Source organism: Diabrotica virgifera, chromosome 4, assembly GCF_917563875.1.
Source record: "Diabrotica virgifera virgifera chromosome 4, PGI_DIABVI_V3a".
Taxonomy (NCBI): Eukaryota; Metazoa; Arthropoda; class Insecta; order Coleoptera; family Chrysomelidae; genus Diabrotica; species Diabrotica virgifera.
The window spans coordinates 57,554,759-57,572,772 of NC_065446.1; the positions used below are offsets into that span (position 1 = coordinate 57,554,759).

The window sequence follows — 18,014 nt, forward strand, 5'->3', positions numbered from 1 at the left end:
TTTTATAATTGTGATTATAACCTATTAGAACTACAAATTCCTTATTATTATCTTAATATTGAACCACATGTTAATCAATTTAACATAAATACGTTTGTTGAGCAAACAATTCTGAAAAGATGGCCGGAGTCCGATTGTATTTATACATATGGATCCAACTTCGCTGAGTCTACTGGATGCGCCTTTTACCATTCAAATGAAAATCTGTCCAAAAAATTTAAACTCTCAAATCAAATGTCTAGTTATACTGCTGAGCTCATCGCAATTCTTCAAGCTTTGAGGTATATTAATATCCATCACAAGAATAAGTTTATTATATTAACAGATAGCAAAAGTTCGGTAGACACAATAGTACAAACTAAATTATCAAGCACTTCATCAGTAGTAATTATAAAAATTTTAGAAACAATCCAGTTACTTACGAATACAGGTAAATAAATTTCTTTGGTTTGGATTAAGGCTCATTATGGAATTAACGGAAATGAAATAGTGGATAGACTTGCCAAGGATGCTACTACAACAGGGGAAACGATAGAAGAACCATTAATGCCAGTCACTGATCTACGACCATGGTTTAAGAAAAACAAATGGAGCAATGGCAACTGGAATATGATATCTCTCTTAAAGGTATACGATTTCATGATATCCAACCAAAAATTTATAGAAAACCGTGCTTTAACGACATTACAAATCGGCACTTCATTAAAACCTTAAATAGAGCAAGGAACAAACATGGTTTATATCCAGTTCACAAAAATAAACTAGGGTTGGCCACTTCTCAAAACTGCACTTGCGGGGAGTTGGGTACATTAGAGCATGTAATTTTCGATTGCGCAAACTTCCAGAGGCTGAATCAACAGTTATATAAGAATCTACAAACAGTAGGAGTTACTCTCCCCACCAATTTAAATTCCATTTTATGTACACGAAATATAAATTTGTATAAAATTGTTTATAACCACTTAAAAAATATGAAAATTGATATTCAAAAAAAAAATATATAAAAAAAAATTCAAAAAAAAATATATAAAAAAACAAAAAAAAGAAATAAATATTAAAAAACAATAAAAAAATAAAATAAAAAAAAAACAAAAAAAAAGCAAAAAAATCACAAAGAAGGCCTAAACCTCCGCGAGGTTGAATCGGGTTTAGGTCTTAGCGCTGAAAAAAAAATTAATTTCAATTAGTGGTTTAGTATAAGTATTTAGTAATAGTGTTTAATATTAGTATGTATTTTTAATGTAATGTATGTAATATATGTTTGTAATTATTAAAATATAATGTATATCAGTTAAAATTAGGAAATTGTGTCTATGAAAATAAAAAAAAAATGAGCTGTCCAATTGGTTCAAATCAAGGTCATAAATCTAAACACACACACACAACATTGAAAAATAAAAAAGCACGTTCAATGAGAAGGCTGACACTCAGACTCATCGATAATTTTTTTAATGTTTGCAGTATAATTTGATGCAGCCATTCGAATACAATTATCCAAATGTTCATCTGTAAGTCGATTGCGATATTTGTTCTTAATAAACTTCATATTGGAAAAAGAATATTCACACAAATAGGTTGAACTGAATAATGCTTTCACTTTCAAGGCAACACGGCATAGAACTGAATATTTGTCTTTACTTACAATAGGCCAGATACATTGAGTACTTGAGACTAACGATTTTAAGGCTAAATCATTTTGAAACTCAATGACTTTAATTTCTGTTGCAGCGATGTCTTCGCCAAAGTTCTGCATAACACAAGCTGTAAACTGTTGATATCAATTTCCATAAAGGGTGAAACAACAAACTGTGCTACTAAAGCCATTTCATTGAAATCCTTAAAACGATTTTTGAAGTTACTCTTCAGGGTAGAAATTATTTCTACATGATATTTGTTGTCATAGAGTTCTAATGGATTTTGAGATATTTTTTCTGAAAGAATAGGAAAATGCTTGGAATCGCTGTTAATTAGGTTTTGTTCACAAAACTCCAGCGTTTTGATAAATGCTTTTATATCAGAAATCATTTCCGCTAGTTCTTTGTCTCTCCCCTGAAGCTGCAAATTAAGTTCGTTTAATTTCTCTGTAATTCCACGAGAAAACCAAAATCTCTAAGCCAGATTGAATTTTCTAGTTCCGGAGTCGGTTCATCGCGTTGTTTGAAAAATTGAACTATGCCAGATAGGACGTCATTAAAACGTTTCAGCACCCGTCCTCTACTTAACCATCGGACTTCAGAGTGAAGAAGTAGGTCCCCGTATTGACAGTCAACTTCATCGGCCAAGGTTCTGAATAATCTTCTTTGTAACGCTTGAGCTCTAATCTTGTTCACAATTTTTACCACCAGTTTCATAACGTTGTTTAGTTTCAGAAAATTTCCACATAATGCTTGCTGATGGATAATGCAGTGGTAACAGAGAAATTGCGGAAAAGTTTCATCTTTACGACAAACGCCACCAGACCCTTATCACAACCCACCATAGCTGGAGCGCCATCGGTTGTCAAGCCTACCATTTTCGATATTGGAATTTTCTCGGAAGAAATAATATTTTTTAAATGAGAAAACAACTCCTGTCCAGTAGTGTGTCCTTTCAGTGGGATGAACTTCAAAAGATCTTCTTTAATCGTAAAATCACTAAAAACCATCCTGACGAACACGGCCATCTGGGCAGTGTCAACGAAATCTGCTGATTCATCCAGTTGAAGTGAAAAATAAACACAGTTATCTAAGTCAGTTCTTAACTGTAAAAAAATATCATTGCTCATTACTTCTACACGTCTCATCACTGTATTAGCAGAAAGTTGCATAGATTTTATAGCTGAAACTATCTCGTCTTTATTTCTAAAGTTGGCAAATAACGAATCAGCAGCTTCTAAAAACGCCTGTTTTATCATTTCCCTGTCTTCATAAGGTTTCTTTTTTTGTGCAATTATCTGGGACACACGGTACGATGCTTCAGTTGCAGCCTTATTTTTGTCGACTGTTCTTAAAAATATTGATTGTTGTTCAATTAACTGTTTCAGTTTCTCCTTTCTGGCGGCAGAATGTAGTGGGAATGATTTTTCAAAATTAGAATGTACAGTTTTATGATGTCCCTCAATATTTCCTTTTTTAGCAACGGAGACCGAAGTATTACATAACAAACACACATTTTTATCTTTAACTTCTGTAAAAAAGTATTGTTCTTCCCATTCCGAATGAAAGTGGTATGTCTTTACCTTCTTACAACTGCTTGCCATAATATTATTTTTGTTGTTCTCTACTAACCCAACCGCTGGATGTTGGTTACGCGTTCAGTTTTAAACTAAGCGCAATGCAAGCAAGCAAGCAATTTGATTTAACCCGACCTGTGGGAATGTCCACCCTCTCGAAAGAGTACATTCGGGTGTTGCGTCGCCGCGCCGTGAGTATTTATCCCGTTCAAAGCAATCCAGATCGTTCTCTAACACTAACGCGCTGGTCCGGCAGGTCGGTTCTATAAATAGCCGATTCTAGCTTGATGGCGTCAGCGACAGATCACTCACCGCAACGTTGCCGCTGTTTATGTTTAATATTATGACAATTAGATTTTTTTGTGGAATTTTCGGAAGCTTCTCTGATTTTTGCAGTTTGTATTTTTTAAATTAAAATCGTTGTGAGAGCTACCAGAATTGCCTCCGTGAGCTACCGGTAGCTCGCGATCGACAGGTTGGCGACCACTGTACTAGAAAATAACCCAAAACTAAAGATCACATCTTTTCAGGAACAAATAACAGAAATATTGCCCAATCTCTACGTATATTAAGTACTACTCTTTACTTATGCTTAGATAGTTTTAAAAATATGCAGATAATTCTGATAAAAAATACCTATTTAGGTAACTTCTTTATAAAATCAAAAATTGTAGCTAGATACAATAGAAAAATAAAAAATAGCTATTGTAATAGAGATATTTTTCGAGACTTTGCTGTTTCAAATTCATTAATTACATCGCTAAAATTTATACCATCAAAAATTTCTTGTTCAATTTCTAATATTGCTAGCCCAGAAAATCTTTTTTGAAGCATTGTCGATCTTAGTATAATTTTTAATGATTTTTTACTTTGAAAAAGATTACTCGCCAGAAACTACAGATACAGGCAATATCAAAATAATTATTTGGCCAACAAATCATTGGGTCTATATCCGTATTATTCTGATCTGTCAGTCGTTCTTCAAGAACAGAACATTTTAAAAGATCGCTGTCACTTAATTTGAATATGTCGCCAAAAAATCCGAAAATATTATCATACCCCTGTCATTAGTCAAAACGGATTTTTAGAGATCTTAAAGTTCGATCTATAATTTTTAAGAAAAAACGAATTTTAAAGGCGGTTTTTGGATAATGGGCGGTCTCATCTCGGTGTTTATAATCAAACAGTTTTGGTTTAAATTTCCCCCTGACCGTTGGTAACGGTGGATAGTCTTCTTCAATTTCGAAAGAGAGACTTGTAACCTAGTTCTTTGGCTTGTACAAGAATTTCTTGAAATGATTGGTCAGATCTATATTGCTGGAAGTGATCAACTAATTTTTTTAGCTAGATTGGCAAACTTTAATATTAATTGTAGCACTTTGCATTTAGTTGCTGACAATATTTATGTGGAATAAAATGTCATGCCAAATAATAATTCCACAAATAAATTGAAAATTTTGTACACATGTTAAGAGGGAACTCGCTGTATGTCTTGCATCAATGTGAAAGAAATTATCTTCAGCTACTTCTAGAAGACTTTTGCAAACTTAATTAAATAAAGTTTAAGTGGCTTTCTTGAATCAATTCTGCTGGACCATCTTGTCCTACTTAGAGGCTTTAAACTTAACCCGGGAATATTTTTTCTCATAACATCCCACCTTTTTGTGGGTGACAAAAAAAATTATATAACTCTTGCAAAAGATTAAAAAACTGTACCTAATTGTAGCATCTGATATCTTAGAAGCGTCATTTTTTGTTAAGTTCAAAGTATGAGCCGCACAAGGTACAAAATGGGCTCTAGGATTCGCATCAAGACAAGAATGAGTTTTTGAAGCGCAATTTGCTTTTCCTTCATGTTTGCCCTATTGCCATAACCTTGTCCCCTAATATTTTTTATATCTAAATTTAATTTTTTCAAATATTTATCACAAATATATATCCCTTCCTCTGTAGAGTTCCAGTATTGGATTAAACGCAATACAGCTTTCCTTAATTTTAACCTTTTTTGAAGTGGTGTTAAGAACAACATACCTCAGAACAAGCCTAATTTTCTCAATACGACTAGTGTCTGGTGTACAATCTAATATTATTGAAAAATATTTTGAACTACGAACCATTTCTTAAATATTATTCCTTACTTTAGACGATAATAATTCAATTATTTTATTCTCTATTTGCATGCCTCAATAATGGATCATTTTAACAATTTTTTGGGAATTACGCACTAAGCTAACGTGCTGTCTAAAATGAATGAGTGAGAGAAAGTGATTTCTGTTTTTTGTTGTTTTGCAATTTTTGACCCTGGATTTTGGCGCCCGTGTGCATTGCACACTTTGCACATATGATAGCGGGGCCCTGCCGATTGATCTGACAACGTTTCGTAAAAGTTTTCGATTGGTCTGACCTTGGCGATTTCAGATATTTCTGTCGACTTGTAGTTAACACAAAATATTTAAAAATAACATTGTTTATTAGAAAAATATTTTTAAGTTACTTACCATCATAAAACGTATGTGCTGTCACATTAGAAAAGGGTTGAAACTGCACATAATTAATATGCAATAAAGCAACAGTATCATTACCACCTGCTGCAGTCAAATTCAAAGTTTGAACCTTAGTACATTTGTAAGAATGACCCAACCAAGTAGTGAACTCTGAATTTTCATGAGTTGCGTTTAATATGTGGGAGGTGCCTAAAATAAAAATAATAGATAACTAATGCCTGGTTGCACCAACAGATCTTAAGTTTAAGACGTATCTTAAGTTTAAGACGTGTCTTAAGCTCAGCTTACTAAAAATATGGGTTGCACCATTGAGTCTTGGTTTAATTTTTAGCTTGCCACAATGGATTGTCGCGTGGATTGCATCGATGCACATTTGCATGTTTTCAAGCTGCGTGCCCGCTGCGAGCAAGATGCAAGCGATCACTGGCGGGTCAGCAGTCATGAGTTGAATTTATTCACTGCACACTTGAGCTGGCCCGCGGCGTGCACGCGAGTGTACAGTCAAAGTGCAGTAAATAAATTCAACTCATGCACTGCTGACCCGCAGCTTGCTCGCAGCGGGCACGCAGCTTGAAAACACGCAAATGTGCATCGAGCATTTTAAACTTCGTCTCACTTAAGACGTGCTTAGATAAGAATCGAAAATTATGGTGCAACGTAAGTGAGACCCTATCTATAAGCTGGGCTGGGCAAAGCTGGAGCTAACGATTTGTTGGTGCAACAGGCATAAGACAATTATATCACATACATCAAATATTTCATTCGAATTTTGAGGTTGATACTCAGAGGCGGCCCTAGCCCATGTAGCGCCCGTGTCAGTCGATGCCCTGGCGCCCTTGACTGGTTGACGCGCAGTCAAATTGGAATAGTCGAATAGGTACCTATAATACCTGTACTAATAGTACATAGAGTATTAGAGGGTATTAGGTGCTTATAATGCAAACAAAAATCCAGATTCAAATAGTGCAATATTAAATTATGTCGGGAGCCAATAGGTATTCACGGCGTCAGAACAACCTACCCAAATCTGTTAAAAATATTTAATTAAAAATGAAGTTTTTTATCTATGAGGTATACACAGGTTTGAGTACACGAGTAAGTAGTACTTTTTGGAGGGAATTGGTTAGATGAATAAAAAAGGACAACTTTGTGATTTATTTGTATACAAGTAATCTAAAATGAAGCTGGACCTTGAATGCCGCATCAATGAAAAACTAGAATCATTCGAGCTGTGGGTGTACCAAAAGTATTCTGAAAATATCGTGGACAGAACACGTCACAAACAAAGAGGTTATGAGAAAATAGAATAAAGAAATGGAAATCTTAAATACCATCAAAACAAGAAAATTGGAATATCTTGGATGGAAAGATTCAAGGAAAAATACGGAGACGTATAATATTTAAGCATAGGGAGACGCAGAATATCGTGGCGGCGCAACTTGAGACAATGGTACGGATATACAGCAAATGAACTTTTCAGAGCAGCCGTCTCTAAAATCCGAATAGCTGTGATGGTTGTCGACTTCCGTCGCGGAGATGGCTCTTAAAGAAGAATAATTTAAAATATCCAAAGGTGTAGTAGAATCATCGATAAAGATGGGTAATAATTCTATTTCATTAAAGAGCTTAAACCTATCTACGTCTGAAGAGCCAACATAACACAATTTATTTTCTAAATTAGAGCAATATATGCTCTTTTTGTATCTAACTCTAAATCCTTCCAGTGTTTTAATGTTTGAAGGAACGAAAAAGTGTCATTTTGTTTTAAAAGTTCGAAGCGTTCGTCAAACCTAGTAATTGCGGTATCTAATAGGTAATAGTAAAAGTTTACTTTAAAATGTATCTTCGCGTCGGTTACTGATTCATCTTCCGCCTCATAATTATTAAAAAAAAGTTCATATTTGAAACAAAGTAAAGGACCCGCTCTTTGGCGCTTGGAGCCCCCAACATCCCGGCGCCCGTGTGCACCGCACACCCTGCACAATAGGTAAAGCCGCCCCTGTCTAGGGAAATGTTGAAGTTTTGGTCCACTATTTTGGTCAACCTACATATTAACGTTTATTTAAATAAGTAAATGCAGAAACGATAATATTTAGGCAGTAACTGGAAGCTGGAAATTACCTGAAACAGTTGCTTACACGGATACGTATAATACGTACGTATACATAACGTGTGATCCAAAATTATTGTCACCATAGGTCGCTCTGAACGACAGAGATAGCTATACAGTGCACGTCCATTCTTAATTCAGATATATTTACCAGTTTACGTTAACTTTGCAGTGTACGTCAACTTCAAGAAAAGTTAGGTTATGTAGAGATGTTGGTTGTTTGATTTTATTTATTATTTTTACTTATAATTTTGTTAATTCTTTTTGTTTTTGATTAAAGTTCTGTGTTAAAGGTTTTGACTGTTTTTTTATGTTTTATAATGTTAATCAAAATTAATTGATAAACCAATGATATAAATTCAGATTCAAAGAGGACATACGTAATTTTTTGCACGGCTAGCTTTGATTCCAATAATTTTGGATCGCTCGTTATCTTTACGCCAGCCTTGCTACGCCCCTGATCGAACTTTAGGGGCATCCGTCGATTCGAACGACAGGTTCTACTGGCACCGAGAAAATTCGGTTTCAAAATTCGGTTTTCAACATACGGGATTCTGGGAGCGTTTCACGAAATACATAAAAAGATAAATTAGGTTTTATGAGTCAGTCGAAAATATAAATTTGTACGGTTATAGTATATTATTCAACGAGCATGTAATGATGGCTATTACTCACGATGATGAAGTTTGCGACACGAGCCGTAGGCGAGTGTCGTAATTCATCAGAGTGAGTATTAGCCATTACATGCGAGTAGAATACTATACTTTTTCTACGACCTTTTTTTATTTTAATTAGTAAAAAATTTAATAATCAAGTATATTCAAATGGGAAATAAGCCACAATTTTACCTAACAATGATTTTATTAACGTTTCGACGCCCAAGTCGGGTGTCGTTGTCAAAATACAAAATAATACTAAATAAACAAAAATGTTTGTTGCTTAGTAAAAAATTCTTCTAATAATTTATTTAATCTGACTCATTTATATCGGCAATTCAGACACGTATTATACATTTTAAAGTAGACGACTTTAAAATGATATTGCCAATATTGATGAGTTGCGTTCCTGGGACGACTTTACTAAAAGATAGTTCATTCGATTACATGAAATCAATCCCAACTCAAGAATATCCGCCACAAAAAAATCATAGCATGTGATCTCTCTTTAAAAAGACAACCAAATGCAACGGTGGCACTGAAATTCTCGCGTTAGAGATTCCATAGTAAATCACGAGGGAAAACCAGGAAAAACCTCGTGATACTATCCCGACATCGTAAGTATTTGGGTTTACATTTAGTTTACTCTCAAAACTAATACCAAATTCTGACTTGATATTTCAAATTTTAAATATGTAATACTAATACAACGACACCCGACTTGGGCGTCGAAACGTTAATAAAATCATTTTTAGGTAAAATTGTGGCTTATTTCCCATTTGAATATACTTGATTATAAAAATGCCACAAGAAAATAGCTTCAGAACAACATTAAAAAATTTAATTATCAACTACTCGAGATTTAAATAATTATAATAATTTACAAAATACCTAAATGCTATTTACCACTAGTACGTGGCTGAATAATTGGTTGCCTACTATTACTAAATTCTTATTTATTGTAAAAATACAACTATAGTATTTTTACTACAAAAACGTTATTACGTAGGTCAAAATTTTTGACGTAAGAGAACTGTCAAAACATTAGAATGTGACTTTTCATTATTGCTATGTTTATTATAAACACGGCAATAATGAAAAGTCACATTCTAATGTTTTGGCAGTTCTCTTACGTCAAAAATTTTGACCTACGTAATAACGTTTTTGTAGTAAAAATACTATAGAAATAGTTTATTATATAAGTCACAAACCATACATACTCATAGACGTTTCACGTAAATTGTCAAGGTCAAGACAGCAAATTAGTTACCATTCCAATCCAGAGATGTCGCTGTCAGTCAATTCTCTTGTCATATTTAACAACTGACAGTTTACAATTAAATTAATTTGTTAATTTACTTTTTATTTTACAGTTTGTGGCTTAATTATTTTATTATAGTGGTGTTACGTTTTTAATTAGATTTATTCACAATTTTAATCAAGTGTATTAACCTCCTCTCCGTTTTTATGAGTAGAATTTTTAGTTTACATTGATCATCCCGTGTTGTGTTTCTCCACATTTAAAAAAAAAACAATATAATATATCCTGAAACAGTTTATTCCAATAGACAAGTGTGTCATCAACATTTCGGACCTATATATTTTTGGAAGTTTGTAAAAGATTATAAGGTAATATTTATCTAAACAATCATCCTACAAGATTCTTTCAAAAATTTTCATTCAACTCGATACACATCAGTGCTTTCACGTGACACATAGCAGTAGTGTTTAGCATTTTGAAAACAAATTGGAATATTTGAAGTTTTCAGTAAAATATGGAATAAAACATTGAATTGTCTTTCTGTTGTTTTAATTTCCTGCGAAATTTCATCAAAAATCCCGCAAAATTTATAATTTGAAATTCTCACGTAACTAAAATTTGTCAATTTAGTTCCCATTCCAATCAAGAGATGGCGTTAATTCGATCCGAAAGATTAACATGGTCGTGAAACGTCTATGAGTATGTATGGTTTGTAATATAAGTTCTATTCGTTTCCGAAAAATTATAATCTTAAATTTGTACTTATTGTCAGTGAATCTAATAAATAGGAAATGGCTGTTGTTGGTGGACGTATTTCATATATATAGTTATAATGTATATTTACATTTAACTATATATAATATAATAATATAACTATACATACCTAATATGTTATAACATATTTCACACAATATAACTTAAAAAACAAACACAATATTATAAATTCCAATTAACATAAACAAAATGCGCTAATGTCACTGTCACTTAATTAAATGATAAACGTCAAAATTTTTAGTAAACAAGATATAAACGTAAAAAATATACTGACATTGTTACAGTTAGTATTCCTTTAAAAATTTTTCGAAGTTAAGTATTGGTATAAATTAAAATAATTATTGTATTAAATAAACAAGTTTAAGTAATTTTATTTGCAGTTTATATACTATTAATATTAAAAGTAGCATGTGTCACTTGAATCTAACTTCAGCCCGTGAGTAATGACTCGTGAGTAACTTCAGCCCGTGAGTAATGAATTATTACTCACGGGTACAGTAATGGTTGCTATTATCTATAAAAAATAGCGAATAATGAGCATGTTATTAAATGGTCGTAGAAAAAGTAAATAAATGTTATAAATTACAGTTGAGTCCCTGAATCTTTACCCGTGCGTCATCATTTAAAGCAGTGTTTTTCAATCTTTTTTATTTTGCAACCCCTTTACAGGTTGAAATATTCTGGCGACGAATATAGAGTTAGAATCTACGTTAGGTAATCATTTTTTCTTATTTTGGTACATTTATCTTTTATTCACGCGGGCCAAAAATTAAAGAACAGCCAACATTTTGCTTTGCAGTTTGACGAATCTATAGGTGTTTCCGACTGTGCACAGTTTGCAGTATTTGTGCGCTTTGAAGCAGATGACAATATCATGGAAGAAATCTTATTTTGCAAAGCACTTCCTGCAAACACTACTGGCCAGTGTTTGTACGATATGTTTTTAGAAAGCACCTGCCACTACAATATTGGTTGGGAAAAATATTTCGCTATTTATAGCGATGGCGTTAAACTATTAATGGCAAAAATAGCGGACTCATTGCAAAATAAAATCGATAATGCCAAACATATCCTGAACACACTGTTTTTTCATCGACAGGCTCTAAGGTAGTACCTTCTGATATAAATAACCTGCTCAAGGAGGTAATAAAAATTGTAAATTCTATCAAAGGTAAAGCTTTGCAAACCCGGCTATTCCGAATCGTTTGTGAAGATATGGACTCGCTTCATCAAAATCTCCTTTATCACACAGAGGTCAGTTAACTATCCAAAAGAAAGGTATTGACAAGAGTTCTGAAACTAAGAGCTGAATTGTTAATGTTCTTACAAGATGCAAAATCTAAATATGCTTACGGTTTTTCTAACTCTATTGGCTCTTGAAATTAACATCGTGGCACTTTTTTTAGCCACCTTAACAATTTGAACAAGAACCTTTAAGGAAGAGAAGAAATATTTTAACAGCTAAAGATAAAGTAAAAGCATTTCACGCAAAACTTCGTTTGCGGTCAACCTCTCTGCAAAACAAAATGTTTGAATCTTTCCCATGTGTTCAGAAGATTGATGAAGATAATGCAAGATAATGCAACAGACCAAGTTTTGCAGTATCGGCTCACGTTCCTTGCATTATACAGAGCTTGCATAATTTACAAGAGCAACTTTTGACATACTTTCCAGAGTTGCACCCTGAAGCCGACAATAGTCGTAGATGGATTAAAAATTCTAAACCCTTTGTTGGACACATCAATAGATCTGACTGGTGTTAACAAAAAAATGAAAGAATGTCTTCTAGATTTAGATGCCGATGGCATGCTTAAAATGGAATTTTATTCACAAAGTGTCGACGTATTTTGGATAAAAATAAAACACCAATATCCGGAGCTGGCACGGGAAACTCTTAAATTATTAGTGCAATTCGCCACTTAATACTTGCGTGAACTGACATTTTCTTCAATGGTAGACATTAAAACTAAAAAGAGAAGTAGACTGCAATTAGAAAATGATTTATTATTAACCTTTCAAAAATATTACCACAATTTGATAAACTTAGATTGAAAAACACTGATTTAAAGCATACGAAATAAGTCGATGATAAGTCGGAAATTGAAATTTACTAAACGCAACAGCAAGTCACTTACTGTCACTTGCTTCACGTTTCGCCGGGGGCACGCCCTTCACTTTTTGCCGGGGGCCCGCCCTTCACTTTTTACCGGGGCCCGCTCATCCCTCTCGACGCTCTGAGAAGAATGTATGTAATTTATTTATTTCAATATACATTTTACTGCTGTTACAAAACAGAAAATTTTTTTTTTGATAAATAAACATTGCTTTATGCTTAATTTCAGTGTTCAAGCTGCCACCCACCTGCCTCTTGGTAGGTTGAATTTAAGCAACAAACAATGTTTATTTATCAAATAATAGCTATTTGTATAACAAGGGAGGAAAGTGCTACTTTTCCTCCCGAGAATGAAGTTTACTGCCCGACGCGTAGCAGAGGGCAGTAATCATTCAAGGGAGGAAAAGGCACTTTACTCCCATGTTATACATATGGTTTTTCCACCTTCCTCAAATTAATAACAAGTCATTTTTTCATTTTTACTTTATTTATGTAACTAACCAACAAAATTTATTAAAACTTAAAGTAACATGTAGGTACAATATAACTGTCAACTGTCAAATATAAGTCAAATTATTAATGTAAACATTGTTAAATCAAAATAACAATTTACGGTTTTTTACCATTCTGCAAAATACAGGGTGTTTTATAAATAAACGTTAAAATGTATAGATACTTACGTAATAGAAAATAGATATTGTACAGGGCGTCAATAAGTTTATATTTCATAAATGAAATACCATGACGTCACTTTTACTTTTCCTCCCTAGGGAGGAAAAATATTTTCCTCCCTAGTGAGGAAAAGTACAACTTTGGCCCCTACAATCAGGTCCGGAAAAGTAAACTTTCGGTAAAGGTAGGTGGAAAACATTTTTTTCTGTTTTCTGTCAGCAGTAGAATGTATTTTGAGTTAAATAAAATACATACATTCTTCTTTTTGTTTCAATTAATTTAATTCAAAATAATTTTTCTTGGACACCCTGTATAAATAAATAAGTAAATGTTAATATTACTGAATAGAGAATTGAATAACCTTTCAAATGAGCTAGCACACGACCCCTATTCCCCATTTAAAAATAAGTGGTGGGGAAAGTGGAAGAGAGGGGGTTGACATATGACAGATGTATGTATCGTAAAAATGTGTCCCCCTTAGATCAAAAATCGACCTGTTTCTTCATTTCCTTAAAATCTAATAAATACTGTCAAATATCGAGGTGAACTGTTTTCTTTGGCCCACACTGTATTTATATTGATAACTACATAGTATTATTTTATGAAAAGTGTAAAAACAATGAGTCAAAGTTGTGTCGCTAATTAGGTAATTACGGCCTGAAATAACATTAATACAAGTCGGATTATTAAATAAACAATATTAAACAAGTGTATATTTAGCTGTTATCTCTGTCGTTATGAAAATCGGGAAATATGATAATCACGGAATAATTTTATCAGGCGACATAATAAACATACACAAAATATATTATACAAAGTTGATTATTTATAAAATAAAAATTCCATTTTTATTCAGTTGCAATGCAAAGGCAAAACCGTATTATTTTTCACTTAGAACAGCGAGCGCAGACCAGCACTCTAAATCGACGATTTTCGACTCTATTTGGAGTCATCATCAGAGAGGCGTAGGCCTGCTGCTCTTTGCCCGAAGTGACAAAATTACGAAAGATTATCCCAGCATTGCAACTGACGAGATTTAGAGTGCTGGAGTGCGCTCCCTGTTCTAATAGACGGAGAGGCAGCGCTGAAAAATCTATTTGAATTTACTAAAGCTAGATTTTTCACAGTTGATTACTGTGAATGTGTAGAGAAACATACTGCGGTCGGTCAAGCGAAACGTAGAACAGGGGTTACTGAGAGGGTATCAAAGTTGCTTTCCTACGAAGGTAATTATTTCCATTTACTAAGGCTGAAAATCAGTACACACATTCTAAATTGAATGTAAATAAAAGTTATTATAGTCGGTCAGCTGTATGACGGGACAGAGCCGGTCGGTCGGCCCCAATAGTCGATTGAGGAAATGAAGCATTTTGGCTCGCAATTTTTTCGTCCAACATGGATTTACTTGAAATTTTCACAGAAGGTAGAGAATAGTCCAAGGATCATTTTCTATATCATGACGCTATCATACGCTAAAACCTTGGGAGTGGTTGCCACGCCATCTCGGGGGTGGGAATTTTTATTACATTTTAACTATGCAATTCGATGGAAAAAGGGATTCTAAGAAAAAAATGTTTTTTACATTTTGTTCGTAAAACTAATATTTTTCGAGTTATTCGCGCTTGAAAATAACAGTTTTTCGACGAAAAAATCAACTTTTTTAGAGGGTTTTTTTAGAATACCTCGAAAAATATTCTATATATTTTTGGCGATAAAAAGTTTCTTCAAAAATGATTTTGTAGGATTTTTAAAGAGCTATAAGACTGTGTAAATTAGATTCCATAAGATCCCTTAGTTTTTAATTGGGCGGGTTTAAAGGGCTCGAATAAGGGGGTGTTTACTGGTAAATAGAGGTTTTAAACAGCTATATCTGGCTAAATATTCACTATAATGAAAATCTATATACAGGGTAATTTTAGTCATTAAAAAAGCTACAATTTAGTAGTTTATATTTTTTTTGTATCTTCAGTATTTTCGAAGATATTTTCAAGTAAAAGGTGAAAAATACCAAATTGCAAAAATCAATTTTTCTTTAAACTCCAATTTTTCCAAAATTAGGCATTTTAAATAGGTGAAACTCCTTGAGTGTATTGATAGTATAAATATAAAAGGAACTACAGAAAGGTAAAGACCAATTTTGAATTAGGAAGGTAGTTAGGGGGTTGTTTTCACTGATTTTTTCGTAGAGAAAAGCAGGTACCGACATTTTTTTGATTATAAGTCGCTTAATTTTCATGCTGAAAACTTTTTATTATGTTTGTTTGAAAGCTCTAATTGTATACTTGAAAAAAGATTATTTAAGTTTTCCTCGAAAAAAGCAAATTTTTCCCATTATTTGGCTTTGAATATTTCAAATTATGCATTTGACGAAAAAAGCTAATCTTTAACATGCCGTATCTCGGTTTGTATTGGTCTTAAAGATATTATAGGAACAGAATTTGGTTTGTGTTTGTTAAAAGATACAATTTCGATATCTAAAGTTTTTTTGATTAAATGCATATTTTTCGAGGTATTCTCAAAAAAACCCTCTAAAAAAGTCGATTTTTTCGTCGAAAAACTGTTATTTTCAAGCGCGAATAACTCGAAAAATATTAGTTTTACGAAGAAAATGTAAAAAACATTTTTTTCTTAGAATCACTTTTTCCATCGAATTACTCGGTTAAAATGTAATAAAAAAGTCCCACCCCCGAGATGGGGTGGCAACCACCCCAAGGTTTTAGCGTATGATAGCGGCATGATATATAAAATGATCCTTGGACTATTCCCTACCTTCTGTGAAAATTTCAAGTAAATCCATGCTGGAAGAAAAAATTGCGAGCCAAAATACTTCATTTCCTCAATCGACTATTGGGGCCGACCGACCGACTCTGTCCCGTCATACAGCTGACCGACTATAATAACTTTTATTTATATTTAATTTATAATGTGTGTACTGATTTTCAGCCTTAGTAAATGGAAATAATTACCTTCGTAGGAAAGCAATTTTGATACCCTCTCAGTCACCCCTGTCCTACGTTTCTCTTGACCGACCGCAGTATGTTTCTCTACACACTCACAGTAATCAACTGTGAAAAATCTAGCTTTAGTAAATTCAAATAGATTTTTCAGCGCTGCCTTTTGGTCTACAAGTGAAAAATAATACGGCTTTGCCCTCGCATTGCAACTGAATAAAAATGGAATTTTTATTTTATTTTTATATTGGTATTTACTCCTTTGAGTAACTAGGTCCATTTTCCGTTGGAATTTACCAGCTGAACAGACGGGGTCGTGAATTGAAAGTTTTTGAATTCCCTCTTGTTTTCTTCGCTTCAGCATCCATCTGGCTTGTAAATTTTAGAAGCCATGGAGGTGTTACCAGGGAAATGGACCAATAAGTTTTCAATTAAAAATCTTTTAGTAATATTTTTAATATTTTCCAATATTATTAATGTTTCTATTTGGTTGAAAACTTACTTTGCCTTTCAGTTGCCAGATGACGCTAGTCACCTACTCCATAAACGTCAGTTGCAATGCGGGGATAATCTTTCGTAATTTTGTCACTTCGGGCAGAGAGCAGCAGACCTACGCCTCTCTGATGATGACTCCAAATATAGTCGAAAATCGTCGATTTAGAGTGCTGGTCTGCGCCCCCTGTTCTAAGTGAAAAATAATACGGTTTTACCTTCGCATTGCAACTGAATAAAAATGGAATTTTCATTTTATTTTTATATTGGTCTTTACTCCTTTGAGTAACTAGGTCCATTTTCCGTTGGAATTTACCAGCTGAACAGACGGGGTCGTGAATTGCAAGTTTTTGAATTCCCTCTTGTCTTCTTCGCTTCAGCATCCATTTGGCTTGCAATTTTTAGAAGCCATGGAGGTGTTACAAGGGAAATGGACCAATAAGTTTTCAATTTAAAAATGTTTTAGTAATATTTTTAATATTTTTCAATATTATTAATGTTTTTATTAGGTTAAAAACTTACTTTGGCTTTTGATTATTTATTTTTACAAGCGCACTAAATCTGGAAATAAAAATTCATTGCATGAAAGAACTGCAATAGTTAAGTTCTACATTTCACTGGACACATAGATCAGGCTACCAAGATAAATTAGTGGCGTTTGTAGACATAACCGCAGCGTATGACACTGTCAGCCCTAGACTACTCCTTGAAAAGTTCAGAGCATTAATAGGAGATGAAAAGCTCACAGGCGTCGAAAAAACATTGCTGAAAAACGAAAAATTCTGTGTCTACTTCAAGGGGAAGAAAAACCGCTGGCGGAAGCAGAAGAATGGTCTAGCATAGGTGGGATGCTATCACAGATGTTGTTTAATGTATATGTTACCGGCCAAATCCGATTTCAGTTTTAGGCCTATCGCGCGTAGGCCAAACTAGTTTGTCCTAGGCCAAACTAGTTTATCCTGATATAATAAAAACTCACACTTCAGGATAAACTAGTACGGCCTAGTCTAAACCAATTTAGTAGAGTCAAAAGTAATTTAGCGAACATGTAAGGACTTTTACATGCGGGGAGTTCCCAAATCACGTCCCAACAGGGACGGCAAAAAAAATTATACATCGATATATTGTGTCATACGATACATCGAATGAAGATATTGTTAGATGCTATAAATCAATATATTCTTGTATAATTAAATAATATAAAAAATAATAAATAAAAAGATGAGGTTTTCTCCAAAAATTAAAAGAAAAGATACACTTATGAATAAAA

The 18,014-nt window shown here is 33.5% G+C and overlaps 1 protein-coding gene across 1 annotated transcript in view; it reads right to left on the minus strand.

The window, feature by feature from the left end:
* Positions 1 to 18,014, minus strand: part of LOC126883030 (uncharacterized) — a 62,750-nt gene that overhangs the window by 32,075 nt on the left and 12,661 nt on the right. Inside the window, exon 3 of the mRNA XM_050648217.1 lies at positions 5,710 to 5,904. Coding sequence (XP_050504174.1) covers positions 5,710 to 5,904 — 195 coding nt within the window. The remainder of the gene's footprint in view (positions 1 to 5,709; positions 5,905 to 18,014) is intronic.